Source organism: Canis lupus, chromosome 19, assembly GCF_048164855.1.
Source record: "Canis lupus baileyi chromosome 19, mCanLup2.hap1, whole genome shotgun sequence".
NCBI lineage: Eukaryota > Metazoa > Chordata > Mammalia > Carnivora > Canidae > Canis > Canis lupus.
Genome location: NC_132856.1, coordinates 29,303,097 through 29,329,805, shown reverse-complemented (window position 1 = coordinate 29,329,805; position 26,709 = coordinate 29,303,097). Strand labels below are relative to the sequence as shown.

The window sequence follows — 26,709 nt, the reverse complement described above, 5'->3', positions numbered from 1 at the left end:
CACATATCACTTGCAAATTCTTGGGTTAATGAGGGAGACAAACATGACGATGGCTAACAATGACCCAGGGAGAAGGAAATAAGGTCTATAAATGAAAAGGAAAAAAAAAAAAAACTAAAAAGAATGGCAGTGATAATTTCCTTGGCCTTTGAAAGGCAAGTAGGGTAATGGTTATCCAAGAAGAAAAGTGAGGGAGTTCTACTGCAGGGAATAGCATAAGCAAAGGGGCAGATACATTAAAGCAAACGGCTGGAAAGAGCAGCCTGGTCTGTTAGCTAAATCACCAAGCCCATTAAAAACAAAACAAACACAAAGAAAAAATTCATACAGTCCAAGGAGAGCCAGAACCAACAAAATCTGTCCTTGGAACCCTCATCAAACAAAAAGTCATGGTTCCCTTTTTTTCCATCTCTACTTGTGATATATGCCTTTTGAGGGTACCTGTAGGTATTGCAACAGTCACTGCCAACGTCTTACCATGTGTGTGGTACTCAGTGCTCTCATGCAGGACCTCAGTATCCTCCTGCAGGGACCAGATCCCTCAACATGAGGGCTTTAGGCCCTCAAGCAGCATAGGCAGGAAATGCAGGGGAGGATATTTAATGCTTGTGGGGGCTTATAATAAGGAGAGGGAGTCGGAGGCTAGGAGCACCGGCTTCCTGCACCTCATGATTACCTGTCATTAATGCATTACCTTCGCTTCCCTTCTTCCTTTCCTGGAATCACCTTCCAAATAAGCTACTTGCACTTATAACCTTGTGTCAGGAGTTATACTTGTAGAAGAGAGCAACCAAGATAGTGTTGCTTAAGGCTACCTGTGCTACATAGGCCAGCAGAGTTTGGAGTCCAGAGAGAAGGAGGGCTGGGTTGAGGCGAGAGAGAGTAGAAGTCAATCTGATTCTAGGAAATGGTTCAGGTAGCGTATCTGTTGGCCTTTGGACTTTGAGCTTTTAGTTTGTATTTTAAGGATTAAATGAGTTAATTCATATGAAGTGTTTAGATTAGAGCCTGGCACAGAGATATCGACCATGGTTATTACAGTTATTACTTACCTATTGGTTTTCTCTTGTTTGTGTGCATGAACATGTGCTTACTCAAAGAGAAGACCCAAAACACAAAAGAGGTATGAAGAGAGGTGGGCACGAGGGCTCCTTATGCACACTTCCACCCCCATGGAACAGATGCCAGAAGGCAGCCTTTCTCCACTTAGGTGAGACTCCTCTTCCTACTCAGAGTCTTCGCTGAATATGGAACTCATCTTGTGTGACAAGCCTTGTTGACTGCAGTGCCTCGCGCACTATATGGAGGTGACTCACACCTGTGCATTGTCAAACTCACACTGGCAAGAGGTAGTTGGGACCCTCTTGGCTTATGATTGAGGAAGTCTGAGTTTGGAACTGATAATTCATGGTTTTTGTAAGCTGCCCACGTGATTCAGATATGTAGCCAGGTTTGAGAACCATAGCACTATGTGGCTTCAATCCCCAAGGTCCATATCCCAGGGCATTGTCATGTCATAACAGAGACTTCTTCTTTTTTTTCTTTTTGTCTGCACAGAATCTCAGGCCGACTCTTCTCCTACAACTAATGTCAGAACAAGCTGTGTTATAGCCCCTTCCAGGGAGTTTCTGTCTCCACACTTTTCATAGAGATGAGAGGGAAAGAGCTGCTCTTGGAGTTGAGATAAGTGACATTCTGGAAATATCAGAATGTCCTGTTCTTCAGATTCACTCTCTTAATTTGTATCACTTAACAACTCGGCGATGGTTTGAGAAGGAACTAACATTTTAAGGAAGACATTGGTAAAGCATTCTATTTTAAAAATAGATGCACAGCTGAAGAAGAAAACTGGTTTCTCTCTGTGTGAGTGCACATGGCATTTTGAACTGTTCTAAGCAGGCCTGCAGTAATAAGTAATCAACTATCAGAAGAATAGTTGCATCTTATGTTTGTGGAGGGAGACACTGAGCACGGCAAGTAACAGGAGCTCCATTTAGTACTGCTAATTTCACTTCTCAAAATGCTTCCACAGGAACTATCCTCTGTTGGCATCACAGCTGACCTGTGAGGTTGTCAAGGCTGCAGCATCTTTTCTTATAAACCTGAAGCAAGGCATTAAGGAAAATTACAAAGAATACAGAAGCATTCTCCAGATAGGAAGAATTTATTGTTGTTGTTGTTGTCAGTGAAATTACAGGATATTTTATTGGCCAAATAGATCCGATTGGCTAACAGCTATTTTGCTTTAAACCAAATGGGAAAGTCTAAATTTTAAGGAATCCAGAGACACTTCTGGCCTAATACATACTCAGGCAAAAGAAAGAGGTTTTTCAAAGATTTAATATTTTATTAAATAATGCTCCAAGAAAGAGATTTTTCAAAGATTTCATATCAAACGAAAATAATGCCCCCAGTACTTTGACCAGCTCCATTCTCTTGCTACACAGCATCATAAACATACACATCCCTAAGATCAGGCTGAGGGTTGGAGGGTGAGAACAGAGTGGGGAGGATGCTTTTGGATGGAATCATAACCAGATAGACCATGACTGGTGTCCTTGGAGCTAGTACAAAAACACTCAAATGTTATAAATTCTACATTTTGTAAACTACATGGGTGGAGACAGATTTTCATCCTTTCCTACCCATGCCCTATTTTATTTATTAAGAGCTATAATTTGGTCTGGGTTTTGGAGGTATACTGGTTTAACAGAGGGATTTTAATTCAATTTGTTGGGAAGGAAAGGAAAACCAGAAAGCCATTTTGCAAGCATTTGATTCTTAAATCTCTCTTGCATTAGCAGGGAGAGAGAATGCATGTCACTTATGTTGTTATAATTGCCAGCAGTCTTCCTTCTGTGTGCTATTTATGTAACTCAGCATTATCATTCCCATTTTACAGGTAAAGAAACTGAAGTTTAGAAAGGCTAAAAGAGTCACACAAATGTACACAGTTGGCTATGATACCTCACTTCATAGGGAAATTATCAGTGAAAAACTCACACAGCTCTTGATCTAATTTACTATTCATTTCTCAGTGTACTGGGCAAGATTATTGAAAATGGTCTTTGTGGTTTTCGTCTCATGCTCTTATTAGAGTACTAACAAGATTCATGCAAAAAATGGACCTCAGGGATTCTTTCTGATATAAAGTCTTAATCCTTAATCATAGCAACAACTATTCATCTTGTAGTTCCACACCAGGCTTTAAGAAATATGTGTCAGGAACAGTCAAATTTGCAAGCCATCTATTTGTTGATAGAGCTTTCTCTATTATAAAAAATGATAGGAAGAAAACAGGGAGCTGCATCTTTGCTCTTTCTGACTAGAATTATGAGTATGGGCTTAAACAAGTTTATCCATTTTTTTTCTTTTTAATTATTTAGCAAAGATATATTAGTACCTACTATGTACAAAGCAATATTGAGCTATGAAAGATAGGAGGAAGAATGATTGTACTGTCCAGAGGTTTATGGTGGAACCACTTTTAACCTTCTACACCAGAACAACAGGTGTAATCATCAGAAATTATGCAGTTCAAATACATCATTGCTTTTGCTTTCCAGTGAATATAAGCTCAGTCAGAGAGGCGATGTTCAGCTGTCCACCTTGTATATGCTAAACACATTAACAAGGCTAGTACTATGGAGACTTACAGTCAGGACTTTTGAGTCAAACAACCCAGCTTTAAACCTTAGCTCTAACACTTTTTAGCTGTGCAGACTAGGGCAAGTTCTTGAACTGCAGTAAACCTTAGCTTCCTCATTTGTAAACTGAAGATAACAATAGATTCTGGATCATAGGATTGAATCATAATCAGATGAGATAGTACATGGACAGAGCTGAGGCTAATAGCCAGGAATAAAGATTAGCATCATTATTTGTATCAGAAGGATTCACTGCAGGAAATGACAATTGCCAAATTCCTCCATTAGATCAGTGGTTTTCCATGCTTTCTTGTTTAAGATGTAACATTTTTGTTCAAGTGCAGAGGCCTGGAATATAGAATAGCACACAGTGGAGTGGTTTGAAGCAGAGAAGAGGGAGAACCTTGCACCATCTTCCCATCTCCAGTGGGTGCCAGGGAGCATCTCTACCACATTCTTAGCATTCAGCTTAAAAGCTTTAATATTAAAAATTATTCTTATGTATTGTAATAGTGTTGTATAGTGACAAGTGGTAGCTACGGTTGTGGTAAGCATAGCATAACGTATAGAGAATCACTGTATGTTACCTGAAACTAATGTAGCATTGTATGTTAACTATTCTCAAGTTAAAAAAAATTATTTTTAAGCTCCAGTGTGGACTTTGAACTCATGACCCTGAAATTAAGAGTCCTTTGCTCTACTGAGCCAGGAGCCCCTAAATTTTTTTAAGATTATCCTTATAATGTGAACTGAGATGTTTTGGTCATTTGAATGTGCCATCTATATTCTAGTGCATATAAGAATATCATCCAAGTAGGGAGCCCTGGGTGGCCCAGCAGTTTAGTGCAGCCTTCGGCCCAGGACGTGATCCTGGAGTCCCAGGATCGAGTCCCACATTGGGCTCCCTGCAAGGAGCCTGCTTCTCCCTCTACCTGTGTCTCTCCCTCTCTCTGTGTGTCTCTCAAGAATAAATAAATACATTTTTAAAAAAGAATATCATCCAAAAATTTATTTTATGGTCATATTTTACATTTTAAAAATTGTGAGACTAGGGGCACCTGGGTGGCTCTGTCAGTTGAGCAGCTCCCTTGAGCTCAGGTCTTGATCCCAGGATCCTGAAATTAAATTCTGTATGGGACTCTCTGCTCAGCAGGAAGCCTGCTTCTCCCTCTGCCCCTTCCTTTGCTCGTTTTCTCTCTCACTGGCTCACTCCCTCCCCCCTACCCTCTCAAATAAATAAATAAATAAATAAATATCTTTTAAAAGATTAAAATTGTGAGACGAGGGCAATATGTTCATGCATTTCCTTTATAATTAAGAAATGCATCATAGAAATTCAGCATTATTCATTCAGTAATTCCACGAGTATGTATTAAGCATTATTTATACACCAGGCCCTAGTAGGATCTTGCCTTATGCAGAAAAACCAGCGAAAGATATAAAGTTTATTTTGGGTAGAATAGCTGTTTAACTTTTTCGTGACTGAATCTACAGAACTTAGCACATACCTGGCATATAGCACACATTCCATAAATAGTTGTTGAACTGAAAATTTTGAGCTAATGAATGATTGCCGTCTCACTTTAGGAAATGGACCAAGTTTCTGTGGATTTGAGAATTGTTCTTCCATATTGAGAACATGAATCTCCAAGTAGGTTTTAGTTGTGATACGTAAAACCCAAGTCCTCTTCTCTCCAGAATCAAGTCTTTCTGGGATATTAAGGGAATTTCTAATGGGACTAAGCCCCTCCATTGGCTTGGAAAATTTAATTAGAAAAGGAATGAATACAGAAGATTACCCAGTACATAATAAATCTAGAATCATTGCTGAGGTCCAGGAGATCATGGACAGACATCTAAGAATCCATAAACTGTTCTCCATCAAGTATTGGAAAGATGCAGTTCTCCACATACTTGCACTATAGGCTGAGTAGATTGACTAGTATACTATGAATATTCAGAAAAACAACTCTCAAAACCAATTTCAACAAATATTTGTTTTAAGCCATATGCCTCAATGTGATTTCTGTATTTTCTTATATTCAAGGGAGAAAAATCTGCTAAGTCTTTCTCAACAGGGCATGGGCTTGCCTTTCCTTTCCAAAATATGGTAAGTTCTTCTCTGTAAAGGAAAAATGAAAGAGCTATGCGTCATATCTACAAAGCAAACAGAAGCTGCCAAACATAATCATTATCAAGATTAAAACCGTCATCATTATCGTTATGTGTTCAATGTTTGCTATGTAGTGAGTAGTCTGTAGCATTAGTTTACAAGTACCCAATTCTATAGGTGAGGGCATGGGACAAGATTACATGAACAGTAAGGGACAGAACTGGAACTCAAAACCACCTGTTTGTATATTCAGGTTCCAAGTGAGAAAGTTCTGGGGCACTAAAATTAATTGAGGGGGAATTTTTAAAAAGAGGTGAATTAAAAAGAGGTGGGAAGGATTTAAATAAAGCAAAAAAGGATGATGCCTGTCCTGTACCTAGTAAATAACAGAGGAGCTGTTACCACCCCAGGCCTGAAGGGTCAACTGCAGGGAGAGAGAGACACACACAGAGAAAAACTATATGGAGAAGGTAACTTCACAGCACCTGTGGCCTTTGCCAGAGGGATGTAACTAATCAGGGGCCATTGGGAAGGATCAAGAGAATAAATACCCAGACCACAGTTTCCTCCCACTCTGTCTTCTGACTGTACGTCTCATTGGCTGCACCTCCCACTGGGATGACATGGGAATATGTTGCTCATTAATGTGGTCATTTAGGTCAACCTTCTGGGTCACAGAGTAGGGGGGATAAGGGGGATCTAGGAGAAGCAGAAGCTGACCAACACAATGTGTTCCTAAAGGGAAGTGCTCTTAACCATACCTATTCTGTCCCTAGATGATTCTCTCCATCCCTCATTAAGCAAATCATCTTTGGTTGCTCTGTGTACTTATGGGCTGAGGACTTAGAGATGAGTAAGATATTATCCTGCCTTCGAAGAGCTTAGATTCATGGCCTTCAGAAAATGGGTCTTAAACATGTTTGATTTGCTATTTTAACTACCATTTTATCTCCCAGGTGGGACTACATTGCCAACCAAATATCCTAACACTCCTCAAATCTTGTCCCACTATATTTCTTAGTTTCCCCTGTTTCCACAAACTTCTCTATGTTTAGCTTCTTTTAGCCAGCCTTGAACTCTAGTGAGGAAAGCTAATGACCTAATAAATAAATATGTTCAAGTGATATTGATTTTATTTTATCTCATTAGATATTTCAAAAGGAAAAGACACAGCATTGGAGAAAAATACTCTTTCTCTTACAAGGGAAATAAAAAAGGAAGAGGTTTAGAAAGTCCTTCCCTGACACTGTATACCTGTTTACATTAGAATAATTTGCATTTTCCCCTGGTAAGAGTTGTGCTCAGTCAGAGCAGAGAAACACCATTAAAGATGCCAAGGTTGTTCCATAAGTGGATTGATTGTAAGTGCTCTCATTGCTATAGCTTGAAAGAGTTGAAATTGTTTTGGAAGCAAAATAGAAGAAACTCCGCTAACTCCCTTGGTCCTTTATTAGAATGGCCAGAGTAGTCTTCTTGTCTTTGATTACTTCCCTTCCCCCACAGCAAAGGAGTGATCCTCACAGTGCTGGAATTTTCTTCTCCATGTTTGCTAAATGCTTAGAAAGCTAGCTCTCCCACTGTCTAACCCTGGAGCAGGCAGGCCTGAAAGGATTCCTAATGAGAGGCCAGATGTTTAGGAATAGAAGCAGTATAGAAGAGGAACTGTTACATGCACCAGAAGGTATGTCCACCAAAGGAGAGACAAGCTTTCCAGTTCAAAGAAAAAAAATTTTTTGTTTGAAGTTATCTGAAGGCCATGCTCAGTTGAAAGATCAGAGTTAAAGATTGGACCATATTGGAAATTAGCATTGCTAATGAGATTTTCAGAGACTCACAGATTATTTTAATCTACTTAACCTTCTCTACAAATGCTCAACTTAGAAAACACTGTACTTCTATTTTTAATAGCCTAATAATGGATAAGTGTTATTTTTAAGGCAGAGGCAACAATGTTAATATCACATTTCAAACAAGAACCATCAAAAAATGGCATATGGCTTTATTTTTGTCAGTTCCAATGGCATGTTAGAGAGTGGTATCCAACTGTCTGAACTGTCTGATAAATTGGAAGGTAAGGACAGTCTAAGTGGCTAGCTGACAGGACTACTTCTCTAATGACAAATATACAGTTGAGTATCAAAATAGCAGCTTCTCTTTATGGGCCTAAGTGAACTGAACCCTGGGAACCCAGGTTTCTATAAAACATTTGATCAGTGTGGTTCACAACAGGCGCTCTCCACTATTTTTGACATGACTTCCACTTTAATCAATATGATGCTGAAATCTGCAACGTTTGAAGAGTACTCCCTGAATGAAGCAGTGAAAACAGTTTGTGTCCATTAATATGAATGAATCAGTCACCCTTGTTCACCTGCCCTGCATTTCAAGGTTAAGCTCCTTTTATAAATTTAGATTTCTTTGCCTCTGTTTTTAAGCCTAATTTGTTTTCATGTTGATTTATTCATTTATTTAACATTTGTTTATCTAACACATATCAGTTGAGCACCTGCTATGTGCCAAGTACTCTATTAAATGCCGAAATTATCGTGTTGAGCAAAACAAGTTTCCTACTTCCATAGAGGTTGTCTCCTAGTGAAGAAAGATATTAAAACAATAAATAAACAAGGGCAATATGAAGTACCAAAAAAACATATCTCACACACAATACCAATGACAATTAAAAAAAAAAAAAGAGGATATGTGAAAAGGTGTAGTTGGGAAGAAAGAGAGTTTTTTTTAGGGTAGGGTCAGGAAAGAAGGACCCTCTGAAGAACAGAGTATAAGTAAGAAGAAAATGGGAGAGGAAGAGATAGTAGGCAAAGACCTAAGTAGAGAAGGTTCCAGGCAGAAGGAATAGCAAGTGCAAAAGCATAGAAGGCCAGTGTGGCTGAGGAGTAGAGAGAGAGAGGGTTGGAATTAGATGCAAGCAAAAAGGTATACAGGAGCCAGGACACATAAGGCTTTGCAGCCATAGTAAAGAATTTCAGTTTTACTTTGAGCCTACTGGACAGCTCTTGAAATTTTTCTCAGATGAGTGATATGATTTAATTTATACTTTCAATAGCTCAATGTAGATAATACACAGAGAATGATTTATAAGGATAAGAGTAAAAGGATGACCTGTTGGGGGTCTATTGCATTGGCTCAGGTGAGAGATGATTGGTGGTAAGGTGGTAGCAAGGAAAATGTAGAGAATGTTAATACTTTATTTGACACAAAATATGGGGCCAAAAAAAGGTAACTCAACCATCAAATTTGAATTTTTAGTCTTAGACCCTTATCTAGTCAAAGTGGATCCAGGAAGGCCTTTAGATCATTTGGAGGAAATCTTTCAAACTGTGAGAAAAAGTGAAGCATAGACATATTAGAGGACACAAAGGGTCATCAAACAGACCACCAGAAATCCCAAGACTGAGGCTTATTCCTCCTATCTCCTAGGGTATTAAATAAGGTGGCCAAGTTCATACAAGATCAGCAGAGCCTAGGCATGGGACTTGTCAGCTCAGTGGACCTGTCGACACCAGAGTTCCTGGTCTCTATACTGTGAATCTACACAGTGAGAAGAGCTGTGAAATTATTTCAGGGTCTGTGTATCCATATGTGTATACTCATATCCTGTAGGCTAAAGAAATAAAAGCATAAGTACTGTCATGTAGTTACTAGAGGGGAGTCATTAACAGCTTGGACTCTGGCATCTGACTAGGTTCAAGTCTTGACTTTAATAATTATTGACTGTGTACCTTTGATTAGGTTACTTAACCCCATCTTGATTTCCTCTCTGGTAAATTGGAATGAAAATAGTAGCTCTTCCTAGTTTTGTGATGCCCTCTTAAGGTAATCCACTTATACAAAAGGGAGGAAAAGGGAAAGGGAAAGGAAAGGAAGGAAATCTCTTAGAAGATCATCTGACAACAAATATTCAAGAAATGTTCACTATTATGTGGAAGACAAAACTTTTCTTTTACTTGAAATGGGGCTCTTAATATTCAAAATTGATAAGACTGACTCACTCTCCACCTTGAAGGAACTATTAAATATCATTCTTGATGCAGTGAAACGCTGGGACACTTGCACCCCGATGTTTCTAGCAGCAATGTCCACAATAGCCAAACTGTGGAAGGAGCCTCGGTGTCCATCGAAAGATGAATGGATAAAGAAGATGTGGTTTATGTATACAATGGAATATTACTCAGCCATTAGAAATGACAAATACCCACCATTTGCTTCGACGTGGCTAGAACTGGAGGGTATTATGCTGAGTGAAATAAGTCAATCGGAAAAGGACAAACATTATATGGTCTCACTCATTTGGGGAATATAAAAATTAGTGAAAGGGAATAAAGGGAAAGGAGAGAAAATGAGTGAAAATATCAGTGAGGGTAACAAAACATGAGAGACACCTAACTCTGGGAAATGAACAAGGGATGGTGGAAGGGGAGGTGGGCAGGGGCATGGGGTGACTGGGTGATGGGCACTGAGGGGGGCACTTGATGGGATGAGCACTGGGTGTTATGCTAAATGTTGGCAAATTGAACTCCAATTAAAAAATTAAAAATATATATATATATATATTAAAGTGCATGTTATAAGAAAAAAATGGCATTCTCCCCTCTGGATGTGTGGCCAGAACAGTGACTTCCTTAGCTCTACTCCAACACTGCTCACCAAGCAGCCACCTGGCAGGAACTGTGGCCTTCAGTATCGGGACATTATTCCTTCACTCAATTTTTCATTCATTTATTCAACAATGTTTGCTGGGTGTGAACTTAAATGCCTGGTGGTTCTTAGCCTATTTTGTTCTGCTTCAACTGTGTTCACTTGCTTAATTTACTCCCCTGAGTAACATCCCTCATTGAAATGCAATGATTTTTCAATTGGCAGATGAGGGGTGGTGGCAGAGAGAGTAAGGGGGCGTAAGCTTCCTATCAGAATTTCAAAGGGGCCGTGAGTTGTGCACAATTTGAAGCATTCTTAAGTATCCTGAAGGTCTGTGTGTAAGGAACAAGCAGATCAAAGCTGGAAGAGAAAGGCAGCTGAAGGATCCTTATTTCAGGTTGTCTGTGTGTAGTTTGGGTTGGAAAGCACTGCCTTAGCCCTTTTTCATTAGTTCCCCACATTACTCTAATGACAGCACTGTGAGGTATTAGCATGCCTATATTACAGCCTGAGGCTCAGAGATCTTAAGAGACTACCCAAGTCACTTGGCTGGTAAGTAGAGGTTCAGGAAGAGACCCCGGGTTGCTTCCTCATCATGTTTTGCTTATCTGTTTGTTTGTTTGGTCCTATAACCTCCCACATGGCCAGCTGCCGTTCCCTGCCCACAAAGTGGTTACTCTGTGTATAGAGAAGGATGAAAGGGAGTCAAAGAGGTAATGGTGATAATGATGTATGATGCAGTGTGGTGGTGGTGCTGTGCGTGTGAGAGATACAGAGACAGAGGGGGTGGGAGCCAGAGAAAGACTCTGGACAAATTCTGAATTAATATCTACCAATAAAAAACATGGCCAGTCAAGGTGAGTTTGGGTCTGGCCATCACCAGTGGCACAAAAGGTGAAACAGAGACACCTGAGCCAGCCTAACACTATTTCTATGCTGAGTGGGGCCTCAAATGGGGAACAGAAAGGGAAGAGGCATAGAGGTCTCTTGGGCCAATGATGAGGTACAGGCCACCAAGAGAAATTGCCCTCAGGAAGCCAGTGTGAGGGGAGCAGGGGAGCTGTGGGCAGCCTCTCCATGAATTCAGTGCCAGTCCCCTCAAAACATGTTGCTTCAGGATGCCATGATTTTGGCCCCTTGAACTAGCCAAGCTCATCTCCTTCCTGCAGAAGCCCGTTCATAGGAAAAGCAAACCCAGGTCATGTTTAAACCTCTGAAGCCTTTTCAGTTTTATAATTTTGCAGAAGGTTTAGGTAACACTCCTGCAACAAATGAGCAACCAAGTTGTAATTTGTCCCTTCCCTTCCCCAGTTGCCAGAGCCAGAAAAGTCTTCCCATACCATCACCTTAATGATTATTTATGGGTGGTGCATGAATTTCTCAAGTGGGTATCATGCATAACATCCAGGCATTTCCATAAAAACGAGGGCAATTTTTTTAAACAAACATATAAACATTTACCTAATCTATGCAAATCTATTCATCAGGATTTTATAAAACCACCACTTCCCACCCACACCCCCAACCCACAAAATCCTGGCTCCTTTTTGTTTCCCAGTTTGTTTCTAAGCGCTATGTTGAGGGAGGAGGGGGCTCCCGGAGTAAAGGGGGAGATGGTGCTCTCTTCATGATGCAGCCTGCTTGCGCACAGCAGCCCCGTGCTTGCAGTTGTGAGCAAAGAGCCAAGTGTGGGAGCTCACCATGATGGTAACCACCTCCCCACAAGGCAGGCAGCCTTTCACCAGAGGGAAGTATCAGGTTGCTGTACTTCGGCTGTGGGTTGTCACTGTCTAATAATATGACCGTTTTGCCATCTCTCTGCAAATAAGGCAGGAGCTGCTACCTGATTGGTATAACATCTCACTTTCCCTCCTCATTGATTTTCTTGTTCTCCTCCTTTGCTTCATAAAAAGAGGGACAAGTGGCTGGTGCTGTGGACAGAGAAGCTTTATTTTTAGTATGAGACAACCTCTATTTTCTTTCAGGAGAGGGAAGTTGGATTATCAATTCTTTTGTAAATGTGTATGGTGATATTTGCTCCGGTAAGTTTTTATATCTCTCTTGATTTACTGCTGGCTGTGGAGATGTGTGTGTATGTGTGTGTGCATGTGTATTTGCATAGGTACATTTAGGCTGCATACTTTTCTCTCCAGATATCATTTTTGAAATCTTACATCTTTTTTTTTTTTACTTTGCTTTCTTATATTTATATTTTTAAGTCAAAGAGGCTGTGCTGTGTGATAATGTGATGCTTACCTTAGTTGTTGAAGGATGTGTCGGGCTTCCTTTAACATAGTAAGGAAACTATTTAAGCAAACTTATTTTGGGCTTTATAAAAATGTAATGTCATTCTACCTCTCCCCTTTGGAGTATTTAATGTCCTAAGTATATTCATTGTGTTACAACCTGCTTGCCATTTTAATGAAAGTTTCTTTGTCAGTGTCAGAACAATAATTTCTTAAACTCCATAAATAGCTACCAAACATTGTATGCAGTGCCGAAAGGGGTGTGCTAATTTCATAAGGTCTTATAAAGATGGAATGAATGAGATGAGTTTCCCTGTAAGATTGGGTACTTGTGCACCTTTAAATGAACTGAATTTATGAAAAGTATTCATGTCATTAAAGTAAATCCTTAGCATTCCGTGAAAAGATGTAATCACAAGTAGCTGTTGCTTCTCTTCTTTCTTTGCACTATGTATTTGTGTCACCATCTGTCAGATGCCCAGCCCTGGCTCTCATGCTTCTGTATCCGAAGCTGATCAAGAGAAAAGTTGCTGTTATTAAGTTCAAACTAGTGCAACATGCCTATCTGGTCACTGCTGCTAGTAATGACTTTTGAATGCATTACCTGGCTAGCTGCGTTTTTCTTTTGTTTCCAGAGATATTAGGAGGTCTGAATTCTTTGTTATTAACTCAGAAGTCTGGGAGAAATTCTGTTAATATAATTACCCTAGACAGAGATAAGATGATTAAGTAATTGCTCCAACGGAAACAAACTGATGCTTTAATTTTCTCTTTATGTTACACAATCAACCAATCGGCACAGACTTTCTCATAGTGAAATGAATTAGAATATATTTGTAATGAAAGTTAAAGGCACCTTTGAATAAAAAGCAAGATGAGGTCTGGCTATATATTTTTTCAAAGATTTTGAAAGTGAAGTTGGGAATGTCATGCATGCCTGGACTTATTAGGCATAGAATCTTCAGAATGGCAATTATTTAGATCCTGCATCATCTAAGGACAATTCATGGAACTAGTAATGAGTGTCTAGGAAATGCACTGATCCTCACTCCTACTTTCTTTGAGGCCTTCTGCTCCTCACACACCCTTTGCATGCTGGAATGAAGTGACTCTGACAAACAGAATTTTAAATTCTGATTAATCTACTTCAGCCTCAAAAATAGTTCAGCCTCAAAAATGCTACAAATCCACATGAACTTCCACTGCTTCTTACTGTGGTCACAGTGTTACTAATAACAGCTTTCAATGCCATAAACCATCGCTGGAACCAAGTGTTCCTTAGCCAACCATTCACTGCAAAACAAACAAAACTTTTATCCTTGGGCTGTTGATATTTACTGCTAAATGAAGTCAAGAGCATTGAACATCCGTCTCCCTCCCCACCCAGCCCCTCTTCCTCCACATCTCTAATGTCTTTTGTCATCCTTCTCCTTTTATGGCTTTAGAATAGGTTATGTACAAAGTTGTTAGCTGAAAATGGAGTTTATTATCATCTGAAGCTGTTCAGTAATATAGATTAATGAAGATGTGAGAGGGATAGCACCCTGCGGGTAAAAGCATCTGTCTTTTCCTCCAGGCTGCCAGTTTACAAAAGTGTTAAGCCTCTAAACATGTTTAGACTCACTGACATCGGAAGGGCAATGAATGGGGTATCTATGTCTTAAACAGGTCAGCATCCTTAGTTTGACTTAGGGTTAGTGTGCACAGTCTTTAAAAGCATCACTTCAGATAAGTCCAGAATGCCATCACCAAAAAACTGTTGTAATCTATTCTGAGGAATAAAAATCTGTGCCATGTTGGGGGAAAATAATACAGGGAATGAATGTTTATATCACAATGAGATCATTTATTCTTTTTAGCAAAATAAAGAATGCAATAGTGGTTTCCACTGAGTAAGTACCTATAGTATGCTTAACTGTGCCAAGCATTTTACACAGCTTGCTTAACCTTTACAACCATTCCACGAGGTAGCTAACACAGCCTCCCTGTTCTACAGATAAGAAACCGGAGGGACATAGGGGAGGTATGTAAGTTGTTGAGGCAAGACAGTGATGATGGTGATGATGATAACAATGATGCTGGTGATGGTGATGAAACTCAGAACCAGATATGCTCATTCTAAAGTCATGCTTTTCATGAGTCCCCTGTCAGGGCTTCACTTCATGCAATCTTCAATTGACTCCTAGACTGGAATGATTTCTCGGGACTTGCAATAATACATTGTATTTTCATTACTGTTTTCCCCCTTCTGACCCTACATAACCTCCTTCTACTCAGGCTGTGCTTTTGTGACTCCAAGCTAATTATGTGTTTGAAACTGGAGAATGTATGCTTTATTTCCACTCAACTTGTGCATCCAGAAAGATGTGGACATGACGAAAGGGAGCCAGCCTACGGAGAGATATATGCAGAAGTGGCTAAATTAAGGTAGCTTTTTTAACTGATTAAAAGAAATCCATCCCTTTGACTTTCAATCTCTTGAATGTAGGGTAAAAATAAAGATGGGATGATAACTTGTAAATATCGGAATTTCAAGTCTGGTTCGTCATTGATGCAAATGTAAAAAGCAGTTGTGACTGACTTGATTTATTTGTAGAGAACTTTGTAGAATTCTCAACTTCCTTTAACTGACTCCAGCATGATTTTCTCTCACTTTTGGCTAGCTAGAAAGGACGGAGGTGGCACTTAAGGTAGAATATTGCAAAGTGTCTATACCACCTGGGTCATTAAAAAACGTACACAGCTGCCGATAAACATGCTGAGGAGCGTGACAAAGTTGAAATCCAGAGTCCCCAAATGTATTCTTTTGCACCTGAGCACTGAGCGTCCCATTTGAAATCCATTTAAGCCAATAAAATTCAGTTGAGTCTTATAGGGGGAAAAATGCAAGTGACATAGAATCAATATGTTTGGAATTTCTCTTCAACTGGCAGTTTTCGGACTGGAGGCAAGGCACATTAGTCATGAGGGGAGTCTGTGAAATGTTTCATTTTATTCCTTCCAGTGAGAGAGAACAGATTATGAATGATGGAAATGTTACTAGAAGATAGAACCCAGTTCAGGACCCCCTTACTATATTTCACCAAAACTCAGAGGGATCTAAAAAAATGAACAAAGAAACCGAACAGCCCACCACAAAATGGAAGCACTAAGAGTTAAAGTTTGACCCACCACATTGACTTCTTGGTCTGATTTGCTGTGTCTAATAAGCAATAGCTTTTGAGCTCTCCACTTCCTACCCTGGTGTAGACACCCAGTTAATTAAAAAGAATTCAGCATATAGCACACAATAAAATGTTTCCAAAATGATAGCCTTTTTGTCGGAGGCAAGCTTGGAACTTATTGATTCTCTATTACTTCTTTTTCTTGCTCTTAAAAAAATAATAATTGGCTGGTTTAATCAGAAAGTGTGGTATTTAGAGCCAGTCAGGATAAAGACATTTAAATCAATCTGCCTTTTCCAACACTATTTATGAGGATTCTAAATATATTAGAGCCATCAAATGAGCACTTTTACTATAACGAAATATGTTATGCTCAGCCACAGTGCTCATCAAATACAGGATCTTCCTTAAAACTAAACCTAAAGACAGTTTTATGAAGCGTGTCATATTTCAGTCTCCATCTGCAAGAGACAGCTTTCTTCACAGAGGTGATCAAACCCAAAATAAATAGCAGGAGAGATTGCACTTTATCTTACCTATGTTTCCTTCTGTCTTTTCTTTGGCGATGGATATGTCTACTTAAACATGTTGATCATTAAGAGCTTAAAAATAATCTATTAAGTAAGGAGAAACCAGCTGGTATAGGACATAATGAGAGTTGGAGTAGTCTTGAATTTGTCATCAAACATTCTAAGCTGGTGTACAAACAGAGCTAGTGGTCCTATTCTGTACTTGCATAAGAAAATAGAATCAGTGAAGATTTTTAGCTTGATATGAGTACACGAAGTGTTGAATCCTCTAAAAGAGGTTCTTGGTCATCAGTGTATCTTTAAATGTTTAAAGATTAGGGAGGAGTTGAAAATGGAAACACCTCAGTCTTTCCACTCTGCTGACTAATGGATCTGCATAATTAATATATTTTACAGTGGTCATTTTTTTAACACAGATTCTAGCCAAAAGTACTAATGGAAAATTGTTCTGAGGCAACTTGAAACACATTCCACTACAGTTTCTGGAAAGCTTAGTCCCAACACAGGGCAAACAGTTCACTGTGGAGCTTTGGGTTGGCCAATATAACTGGATAATCATGACGTTATGGTCCTCTGGGGGACTGATGTGTTGAGCAAAAGGACAAAAGGCTTCTATTGATAGTGACCTCTTTAGCCTTGCTTACGGAATCTTTAAATCCTTCCAAATTACCGTACATTGTCTCAGTGTAGACTTTCTGGCAAAGATGTGACAAATATTTCAGGCTTATTTTATTTCTGGTATAATACGGCCTTAAGAATGTTTGCATCTGACACAAATTATTACTGCAAGGACTTCTTAAGTCACCATATTGACATCTGCCTCTCATTGATGAACCCATATGTCTTTATCTGGTTTTGGATCTCCATAACAGAGAAAAGTGGATACAATTTTTCAAAATCTATGGCATTCAAATTGCCTTCCTGTGAAATTGGATGTTGAGACTTAACATTTTTTTTTTAATTGAAAACTTAAAAGAAATTATTTGGGAGGCAGATTTGAGAGTAAGGTTGGAACACTGACTTCACTAGGCCCTCCTTTCATTCATCATATATTTAAGGATGCCTGCCATGTGCCAGGCACCAGGCTAGGCATGGGAGATACAGGGATGAACAGGTAATATTTGCACCCCCAGAACTAAATGTCTTTTATTTTCCATTTTTCTCACCTAAACCTAGTTTCTATTTCATGGCCTTGTATGTGTTTCCCTAAAAGCATAATTGAACTGTTTTAGCAAGACATTTGCAAGAAATATATGCTTTTGGTCCTATCTGTTCATGCTCAGAGAAGGAATAAGAGTGAATCCATTTATTTACAAATGTGATTACTGTCTGGCTGCCATGGATGGTTTGAAGAGGGTAGCTAGAAGAGTTCATGCAAAGCTTGCGTCTTATAAGCATTATTTATTGCTCTTAGGCATTCTCAGATTTGATAGGCTATACTTATTCTTGCCTAGTTTTGGGGGTGGAAAGAAAGGGAAGAAGCTTTGACAGGGCAAGAAAATAAAGAAGATGAAGCATAAACTGAAAGGATACTGAGAAGAACTAAGATTTTCCATGGCCATCTAAATTAGATTCAACTTGCATTATCTGGTTCTCTGTGGATGTTCCATTTCCTTGTTCATCTACTCAACAAATGTAGATAGATAGATAGATAGATAGATAGATAGATAGATAGATAGACAGATAGAGTCCACTTTATACCAAGTACAGTGCTAAATGCTAAGGCACAGGAATAAACAAGATATACTGATTTCTTAACTCATGCCACTTCTAATAAGCCAGGATTTCTCAGCCTCAACACTATTAACATTTTGGCCCAGAAAATTCACTGTTGTTGAGGGCTGTTTTAATGCATTGCAGATTGTTTAGCACCATGCCTGGCCTCTATCCACTAGATGTCAGTAACAACCACCCCCTCCCCTACCCCCACCAAATTGCAGCAACCAAAATTATCTTTAGACAATGCCTAATAATTCCTGGTTTAGAACCACTAAGTGAGAAACCTAGTGATCATTAGTGACCAAAACTTCCATTTCATGTCTATTTTTCTTATTTTCAAATGTTTTGCTTCATGTTTAACCCCAAGGTTTTTTTTGTTTTGTTTTTTAAAGATTTTATTTATTTATTCATGAGAAACACAGAGAGGAGAGAGAGAGAGAGAGAGAGAGAGAGAGAGGCAGAGACACAGGCAGAGGGAGAAGCAGGCTCCACGCAGGGAGCCCAACGTGGGACCTGACCAGGATCATGCCCTGGGCTGAAGGCGGCGCCAAACCGCTGAGCCACCTGGGCTGCCCAACCCCAAGGTTTTTATGCAGTTTTTCCCCAAACATTCTGTATAACTTGCCTAACAAGGACAAATAAGATATCTCTAAGTCTTTTTTATTATTATTATCCATTCTGTGTAACACTTTACCACATTCACTTGACTTACATTGTCTCATTTGCAGCAATCAACAAAGGAGGCAGCATTAAAATATTATAAACTTTTAAAAGATGGGGAAAAACGGACATTGCTATATACCTAAATTCTTGCAATTAATGATGAATAGAACCTGGTTTCACACTCACATACACAACTAAAAATCCAGTGTTTTTTTAAAGAATTATAGTATTTAATAGAAAAAAAGGCAAGTGTATTCAAAGCACACTTTTTCTCTTTGAGGCTATTTTGGAAATAAATGCAGTGTGGTAGTGGATGGGAGGCTATAGATTTGACTCCTTACTTAATATTTATTAGCTGGAAAGTTTGGGATAGTCCATTTACACTCTTAGAATTTCTTTGGTAGTTCAGGGAATACAGAGTGATACATTGCAAAAGCCACAGGAAGCCCTAGAGATCAGTCTGACAGAGTAGATAGAGCCCAGCTTTTGAAGTCAGATGGACCTACCATATGAGTCAGCATCCCAGCAGGAAAAGATGACACCCTCAAAACATCTGACGTCTTCCTGATGACTGTAAAATACTAAAACTTAATTTCTTTAAGTCTGAAAATTGAAGCCCCAAGAGGTGAAGTGAGTTTCTCAAGACCTTGTGGTGAATTTGGTACAGAAGAAAGACAAAAGCAGAGCTTAATGTCCTTCTACACAAATGACCTGAAAAATCATTTCAAATGAAGAAAGGCCAACTCACGGATTTGGCATACACCAGAAATGTACATGTTCTGGGTTACGGCCAGATGTTCCAGGTGCCTGAGATAGGTCCCTAGCTGTTTTAATTGAGTATACCCAAGAATCATTGGGGTGAGTTTAACCTCGTTTCTAGCTTCATTAGAAGCTAGAGGCATGGAGTATCTTGATGGATCTTAGAAGAGTGAAAGATGCTAAGAACACATGAAAGGCAAGTGGCACTTTGCCATGGTGCTCATCACATATGCTTCTGAGCTTGAATAGATTCATGGCTTTCCTAGGAGAAGGGCTCATATTGTATCTGTGCCCTTAACCTTGTTAAAAGGTGTAAGTATTGAGACACTTGGTGCATTTGCCAAGATAAAAGACTTTCTAAGTATACGGTTCTGGCAGAAAGCCCATAAGAAAACTGCCTCTGCCTACACTATCTTAGAGAACTGATTTGGAGTGAGGGGAAAACCATCCAAATCCTGGCTCTGCCATTTTTCCTCATGCATGGCTTTAGACCATTCATTTGCCTGCTCTGGGCTTCAATCTCTTCATCTCTAAAAGGTAATTAATGCTTCCTCTCCCTAGAGTTGCAGAAAGGATCGCTGTCATAGAAGATAGAGGAAGGCCTCATAAGACAGTGCAGGCCTAGACACTATTGTGCTTATCTATTGTCACTATTGTGCTTATCTATTGTCACTATTGTCACTGTCATTATTTCCTTCCTTGTACAGAGGTCATTGTGCCATCGTTTTTCACTCCATGCCCGATGAGCGCTTGAGGTTAGGAAAAGTGTTTCCCCAGTCTACCAGGAAGATGGCTGCAGTTGTGGGATGTGTCTAGAGTTGTCTGGGAGTACTTTGATGGGCAATTCCATCTCAAAGGGAGATTTGTGTCCATATTATAAATTTCAAAAACAAAAAACAAAAAAAACAAAAATAAATAAATAAATAATAAAAAAATAAAAATAAAAAAATAAATTGCAGAGACAGTATCATCACTGAAGAATAACTATAATAAAGCCAAACACAACATGGGTAAAGCAATTCCCTCTGATCATCTCATCTTTAAAAATGCCCCTGAATTTTCTTTTCTACTCTTTTGGAACCTTTTCAACCTCTTCTGTCCAGGCATAACCCATTTACTGTGGTGGGTGGAGGAGAGGGTTGGCATGACCTTTGATGTTGGTGCAACACATTCTAATACTGTGTGACTTTAACCTTCTCTGCTCTCTATATGATCCCAGAAGCTCCTTGGGAGAATTGACAAATGCAGATTTTCTCGTCCTTGAGGACCAAAGCTTAGGGAAAGCCTCTCAATGCCTGCCCTGGGTTCCTTGTTAGCCCCCAAAGTAGGAAATTCAAAGGTTTCTCATTTCTCATATTTTATTTACCTCAAAGCACCTCCCAGCACATCTGATCAGAAACCTCAGTTAGCTCAGATTTTTTTCCAAGACAATTATCTGCTGGCAGTCCTTCCCCAGACTCATTTCCCTCAGCTCACTTTTTCACTCCAGCCTGGCATTCATAAACTCCTCATCCTCTGAGGAATTTGGAAAACACTTCCTCCAAACTACTCCAGACAAGTTTCCCAAGATAATTCTTTTCCCCCTCTCCCACTGCCTTTATCCTCTAGAAGAGTGTTCCTCAAACTTTTTCCTGTGAATCCCTTCTGGAAGACAAGGATGTTTTCTTATTCCTTTACTCATTCACTTGTTCATACATTCTTTCATTTATGCAATCTACTGCATCTATCAAGTAGTGATGCTGTGCCAGGCTCAATGTTAAAATTTGGGATACACAGAGGCACTTTGCTGGCTTAGCTGTACAGCATGCAACTCTTGATCTTGAGGTCAAGGGTGCAAGTCCCAGGCTGGGTGTAGAGATAACTTAAAATCTTAAAAAAAAATTAGGGATACAGAGGTGACTAAAAGAGATGTAGTCCCTATTCTCCTAAGATTTACAGTCTAACGGGAGAAGAATCAATTTAAAAATCCTTCAAAAGTGATTTAATTACCATTGTAGTAAGTGCTAAAAGCTAAACCATCTTGGGTACTAATTATGTGACAGGCACAACTCCAAGTGTTTTATGCATATTAATTCACTTAATCTTCATAGCAACTCTTTGAAGGAGTTAAAAGAAGGAAAGATTGGAGTCCATAAAATCCTGAAGGACATGGATTCCTTTCATTCCTTTCAGGAATATTGAATGAGGGTCACACAACAGGACAACATGCTAAGAGATCATACAGCTGACACTTATGCAGCACTTACTGCATACCCAGCACTGTGCTCTCTACCTCATAGAGTCTGAATCATAACAGCACAATGAGGGATGGCTATTATTATTTTAAAGATGGGGAAAAAGAGATATAGAGCCTGAGTCACTTGTTCAAGGCCATATACTTTATAAGTAGTGATTCTGAAACCTGGGCCTAAGCTGTAAGACACCATGTTAACCTGGAAAAAGCTGATTAGAACACTCCTCATTTGGTTCATATCCTGGAAAATGCTAGTAAAATGGGGGAAAAGAGGATCCTTTTAATCTGTATCCGAGTAGGAACAGCAATGATCTTTATTAGAATGAAATGGAACTTGGTGGGCCTAGGAATGTGGAATCCTTAGCCTTTGAGCATATTTCAAGGGTTAACTGAGACCAGCAGAATTGCCTGGGAGCTTCTTGGATGTGCAGAATATTGGGCTCCACCCCAGATCCACTGAGTATCAGAATCTACATTTAATGACTTCTAGCAGATTCACATGCACAGTTCAGTTTTAGAAACTCAGTTGTAGAACAAGTTAAAAGATTGGGCTTCCAGCTCTGGTTTTGATGCCAACTGACCAATTATTTGAGCTCCCAGATTTTCTTTGTTCAGCCTCTTCAGTGGGGATGACCTCAACCTTCCTCATGGATGACATCAAGGGTCACCTCCCCACTACCCCCTGCCAGAAGAACCTGGAGCCATTGGGAAAAAAGACTGTAGAAATTCTGAGTCTCTTTTACTCCAGAATATTTTTCTTCTAGTGTGGTCCATGTTCCATCTACATCAGAATCATCTGGAGAATTTATTATAAATGATGTTTAGATTAAAAGTAGACTTCCCAGAACAGCAATAAATGCCAAAATATAGTATAATGTCTTTTACACTAAGAACAGATTAGAATTGAAAAATTCTTCTTACAGTATCCACAATGAGAGATGCAATAAAAACATTATCAAACAAATATTAAATCACATTTAATTTTTACCTTTAATTAATCCCTCTCAGTGCGGAATGTATACTTTGGATCTATTCAAACGTTAGGTGCAAATTCTGACTCCCTTTCCCCACTGTGTGACTTTAAATCTAGTGATTTACATTTCTTAAACCCCAGTTTTCTCATCTGCAAAGTGAGGAAATAATTTTCACTATGGAGGAAGGAGGGCTGTTGTGAGGTTTCAATAGTATGTATAAGTATGTGGTACCTAGTACTAAACTAAATAAATCATAAGAGTTATTATTGGTTGTCAAACAAAATGAAATCACAAAGTTAATCTCAAATTATCTATAATATCATGACATAATTTTGAAATTAAAATTTGGTTGCTACAAATATAAGCCTACTTTGAAAATTTTAGAAGTGATGTTTAACTTAATTTAGCATGTGTATCTTATCATTTCATTCATTCATATTTAGTCATTCAATACATGTTGCTTAAGATTCTACTAAATGCATGGACTTTTCCCAGGCATTGGAAATGCAGAAGTGTTATATGTTACTCAGATGGTTGAGATGGGGGGGGGGGGGCAATAAACAAATAATACAAAATGTTAGATCATGGTAAGAATTATAGAGAAATATAAATCAGGCAGAGGGAACCTAATTCTTTCAAACACATATTTTTATGAATTAAATTAAACAGTAAATTTATTAAAAGAAACATATAGCAAAGCTTTAGGAGTGCAAATAACTATTTTTCATCCTTGTGAATTTTCAGATTTTCTCTCTAGGTTTTCTTAAAAATCTAGAATCATTCTATTTGAAAAATTTAAATGGAGTCAAGGCTTGATGACCATCTGGTTCTCCGTTTCCATCTTTCCACAGAAAGTTTGACAATTGCAGGTATTCCATGTGATACTAATAATAACCCCAGGAAGCAAATAGATTAATTGTATATTAAGTTTTCCATCAAGTGAGGTAAACTATGGCTTAGAAAGTTCATTTTCAAAAAAATTTAAAAAAATTTAAAAAGAAGAAAGAGAAAGAAAGAAAAGAAAAGAAAAAAAGAAAGAAAGAAAGAAAGAAAGAAAGAAAGAAAGAAAGAAAGAAAGAAAGATCGTTCATTTCCGGGCAGCCTGGGTGGCTCAGGGGTTTAGCGCTGCCTTCAGCCCAGGGTGTGGTCCTGGAGACCCAGGATCAAGTCCCATGTCGGGCTCCCTGCATAGAGCCTGCTTCTCCCTCTACCTGTGTCTCTGCCTCTCTCTCTCTCTCTCTCTCTCTCTCTCTCTGTGTGTGTGTGTGTGTCTCATGAACGAATAAAATCTTAAAAAAAGAAAAGAAAAGTTCATTTTCAATTGATCAGGGATTTAGTACTGGTAAGTGGTGATGTGAAGAGTCAAACACAGATCTTCTCTCCCCAGATTCAACATGGAATCTACTATAGAACTTCTACGTATTTGACAATTCCTGAAACCCTCATAAAAGAAAGGTCAGGGCACCAGGATAGTGAATGGCTCTGTGTGGTGTCGTTACTCTGCATTGTGGGGACTTGTCAAGGTTATTTTAGATTAAATTATTGCTGTTGTCTAAATATGATGGTTTTAAGGATGAAGGTGGAATAAATAATATACTAGCAAATAGAATTTATGAGCCACAGAACATCAGCTTCAAAACAGTTGTACATACGTTAAAAAACACACGTAAACCTGTTAGGCTATTATGGAATTTTCCAAACCAATTTTACTTAAGGTTTACAGTGGGCTTTTAAAGCTTTCTCCTCATAATATCTTTTTTTAACGCTCTCTGTTTTCAATATAGGAACAATTTTATTCTTACTGGCTCAAAATTGAAATTAATCTTAGTGAATTCTATCACCTAAGTATACAAATGTATAACAGATATAACATCTTAAAGATATAACATCTCTCCTTCTCATTATACCACTAGTCCACAAACAATACTACAATCTAATAATGAAAATGTTAGAGACAATAGGTTAAAAGAGTAAACATATCAGAGTTGGATCTCATTAACTCTTTCAGCACAGTGAGAACACAACTGGGCTCCAACAGAGCCATGTTCACCCATAGATTCTAGGAATCTCTACACCCAACATGGGGCTCTAACTCACAAACCCAAGATCAAAAGTCTGCCCCTAGATTCTAGAACAGCCTTCACAATGTGGTCTCCTGGGCTGTTTCACAGGAACACCCCAGCTGGGTGTTAAGGTAGGACTGCCTATAAACCTGGCCTTTCTTTGCATGTTTCTCCCCAATGTGGGGTCATCACTCTCCCAGGTAAGAATACCTTCTTTAACATGCCTCAGAGTCTTGTGTCCAGGATTTATCTGAGGCTGTGATGCATGCTCAGAGCCCTCTTGTTTTCCTTCTCCCAAGGTAAAGAATTAGCTTCCTGGTGAATGCCTCAGTGCTGACTTTCCAAGGATAGTTTTCAGTTTCAATCAGTTATGCTTTTAATTCCAGTAACTCCATTCTATTAAACTGATATTTCCACTTAGAATTATCCTTTGTTATTATTTCATTTTTCTTCCTTAAGTTCTTAACAGGTCACCGTATTCCCCCTTGGGACTTAAGGACAGCCAAGAACTTACCATGAGCATAACACCAAAAGCACAGAAGGTACATTCTAATGAGCTCTTTGGTGATATTTCTTGCATCTGCTAAAACAAATTAGGTCAAAATAAGATTGAAGTGAGCTTCAAGTGCTTCAACGTCTAACAGACTGACTTTATCATCTAGAAAACAGGAAGAAGTAAAAAGGACCTGGAGAATCAGAGAGTCATTAAACTCCTGTAACTTTATAAAGGTTCAGAAGTCTCAGTGGAGCAAATTCTAATTTGTATTACCGAAGAAGGTGGGAAAAGGTCCCCTGAAAAACTACACAGGCCCACAGAGCTCAAACCATATCCGGGACGCATTGAATATTTAGAAAGCATTTGTTCAGGAAAGGGGAAATCTCCACAGCCTGACTGGGATCTTGCCTGGCAAATGGAAGCTTATATAATTAGCTTACTCCTGACTGATACCTTGGATATTACTGATAACATCTGACATGATAAATTTGATATTAACTTGTTCCTCTTGCCTTTGTTCACTCTAAATGGTAGAAATGTCAACCCACTTCTTATGAATCATTCTCTTCTTTCAAGACCCTCAATTAATTTTCTTCTCACCTTGTCTCCTAATCCTAATTATGCATGCATCTTTTGTGTGAAAATCAGGGTATTTGGAGCACTAAAACTTTGTTTGCTTTTGATTCATGATGAAGTAATTGAATTGTTGCTTTAATAAAATCTTGTAAAATCTAGTTAGGTTATTTCTTCCTTGAATTTATGTGATTTACTTAGCTCTGCCCTCTGCTTGTCTCCATCTCTCTTTCTCTCTCTCTGAGTTTATGTGTCAGCTTTTGTTGCAGAACAAAATACCCCAAAATTTAATGGTTTGAAACCACACTATTTGTATAGCTCAAGATTTTATGGTTCAACAATTTGGTCTGAGCTCAGCTGGGTAGTATGTCTGCTGGTCTTCACTGGGCTTAGTCATGATGCATTTATGATCATTTTCTGGTTTTTAAGGTGGCTGTCTTTTTAGGGGTTAGCTATCTCCCAATTGGGAAAATATGTATGACTGGCCAACATATCTATCTCATCATTTAGAAGACTCTCTTGGTTTTTTTGGTTTTTTGTCTGTTTGTTTAGATTTTTTAAAATTTATTCATGAGAGACACAGAGAGAGGCAGAGACATAGGCAGAGGAAGAAGCAGGCTTCCTATGGGGAGCCTGATTTCAGGACTCAATCCCAGGATCTAGGATCATGATCTGAGCCAAAGGCAGATGCTCAACCACTGAGCCACTCACATGCCCCAGAGACTATCTTGTTCTCATGGCAATCTTGAGGTTCCTAAAGAGTGAGCATGAAAGCTGCAAACCTTTTTAAGACTTAGGCTTGATCTCACAGGAAGTCATTTATCATTACATTCTGTTACTCAGATCAAGTCACAAGGTCATCACAGATTCAAG

The 26,709-nt window shown here is 38.9% G+C and overlaps 1 protein-coding gene across 2 annotated transcripts in view; it reads left to right on the top strand.

Annotated features, from left to right (window-relative positions):
• SYNPR (synaptoporin) overlaps nucleotides 1-26,709 on the top strand; it is a 289,796-nt gene that overhangs the window by 134,902 nt on the left and 128,185 nt on the right. The window contains exon 1 of one of the 2 annotated variants that reach the window (XM_072785547.1): nucleotides 12,015-12,458. The exons of the other annotated variant lie outside the window; for it this stretch is intronic. Within the exon in view, the coding sequence (XP_072641648.1) occupies nucleotides 12,435-12,458 (24 nt within the window). The 5' untranslated portion in view covers nucleotides 12,015-12,434. Of the gene's footprint in view, nucleotides 1-12,014; nucleotides 12,459-26,709 lie in introns of those variants that run through there. 2 annotated transcript variants of the gene reach the window in all.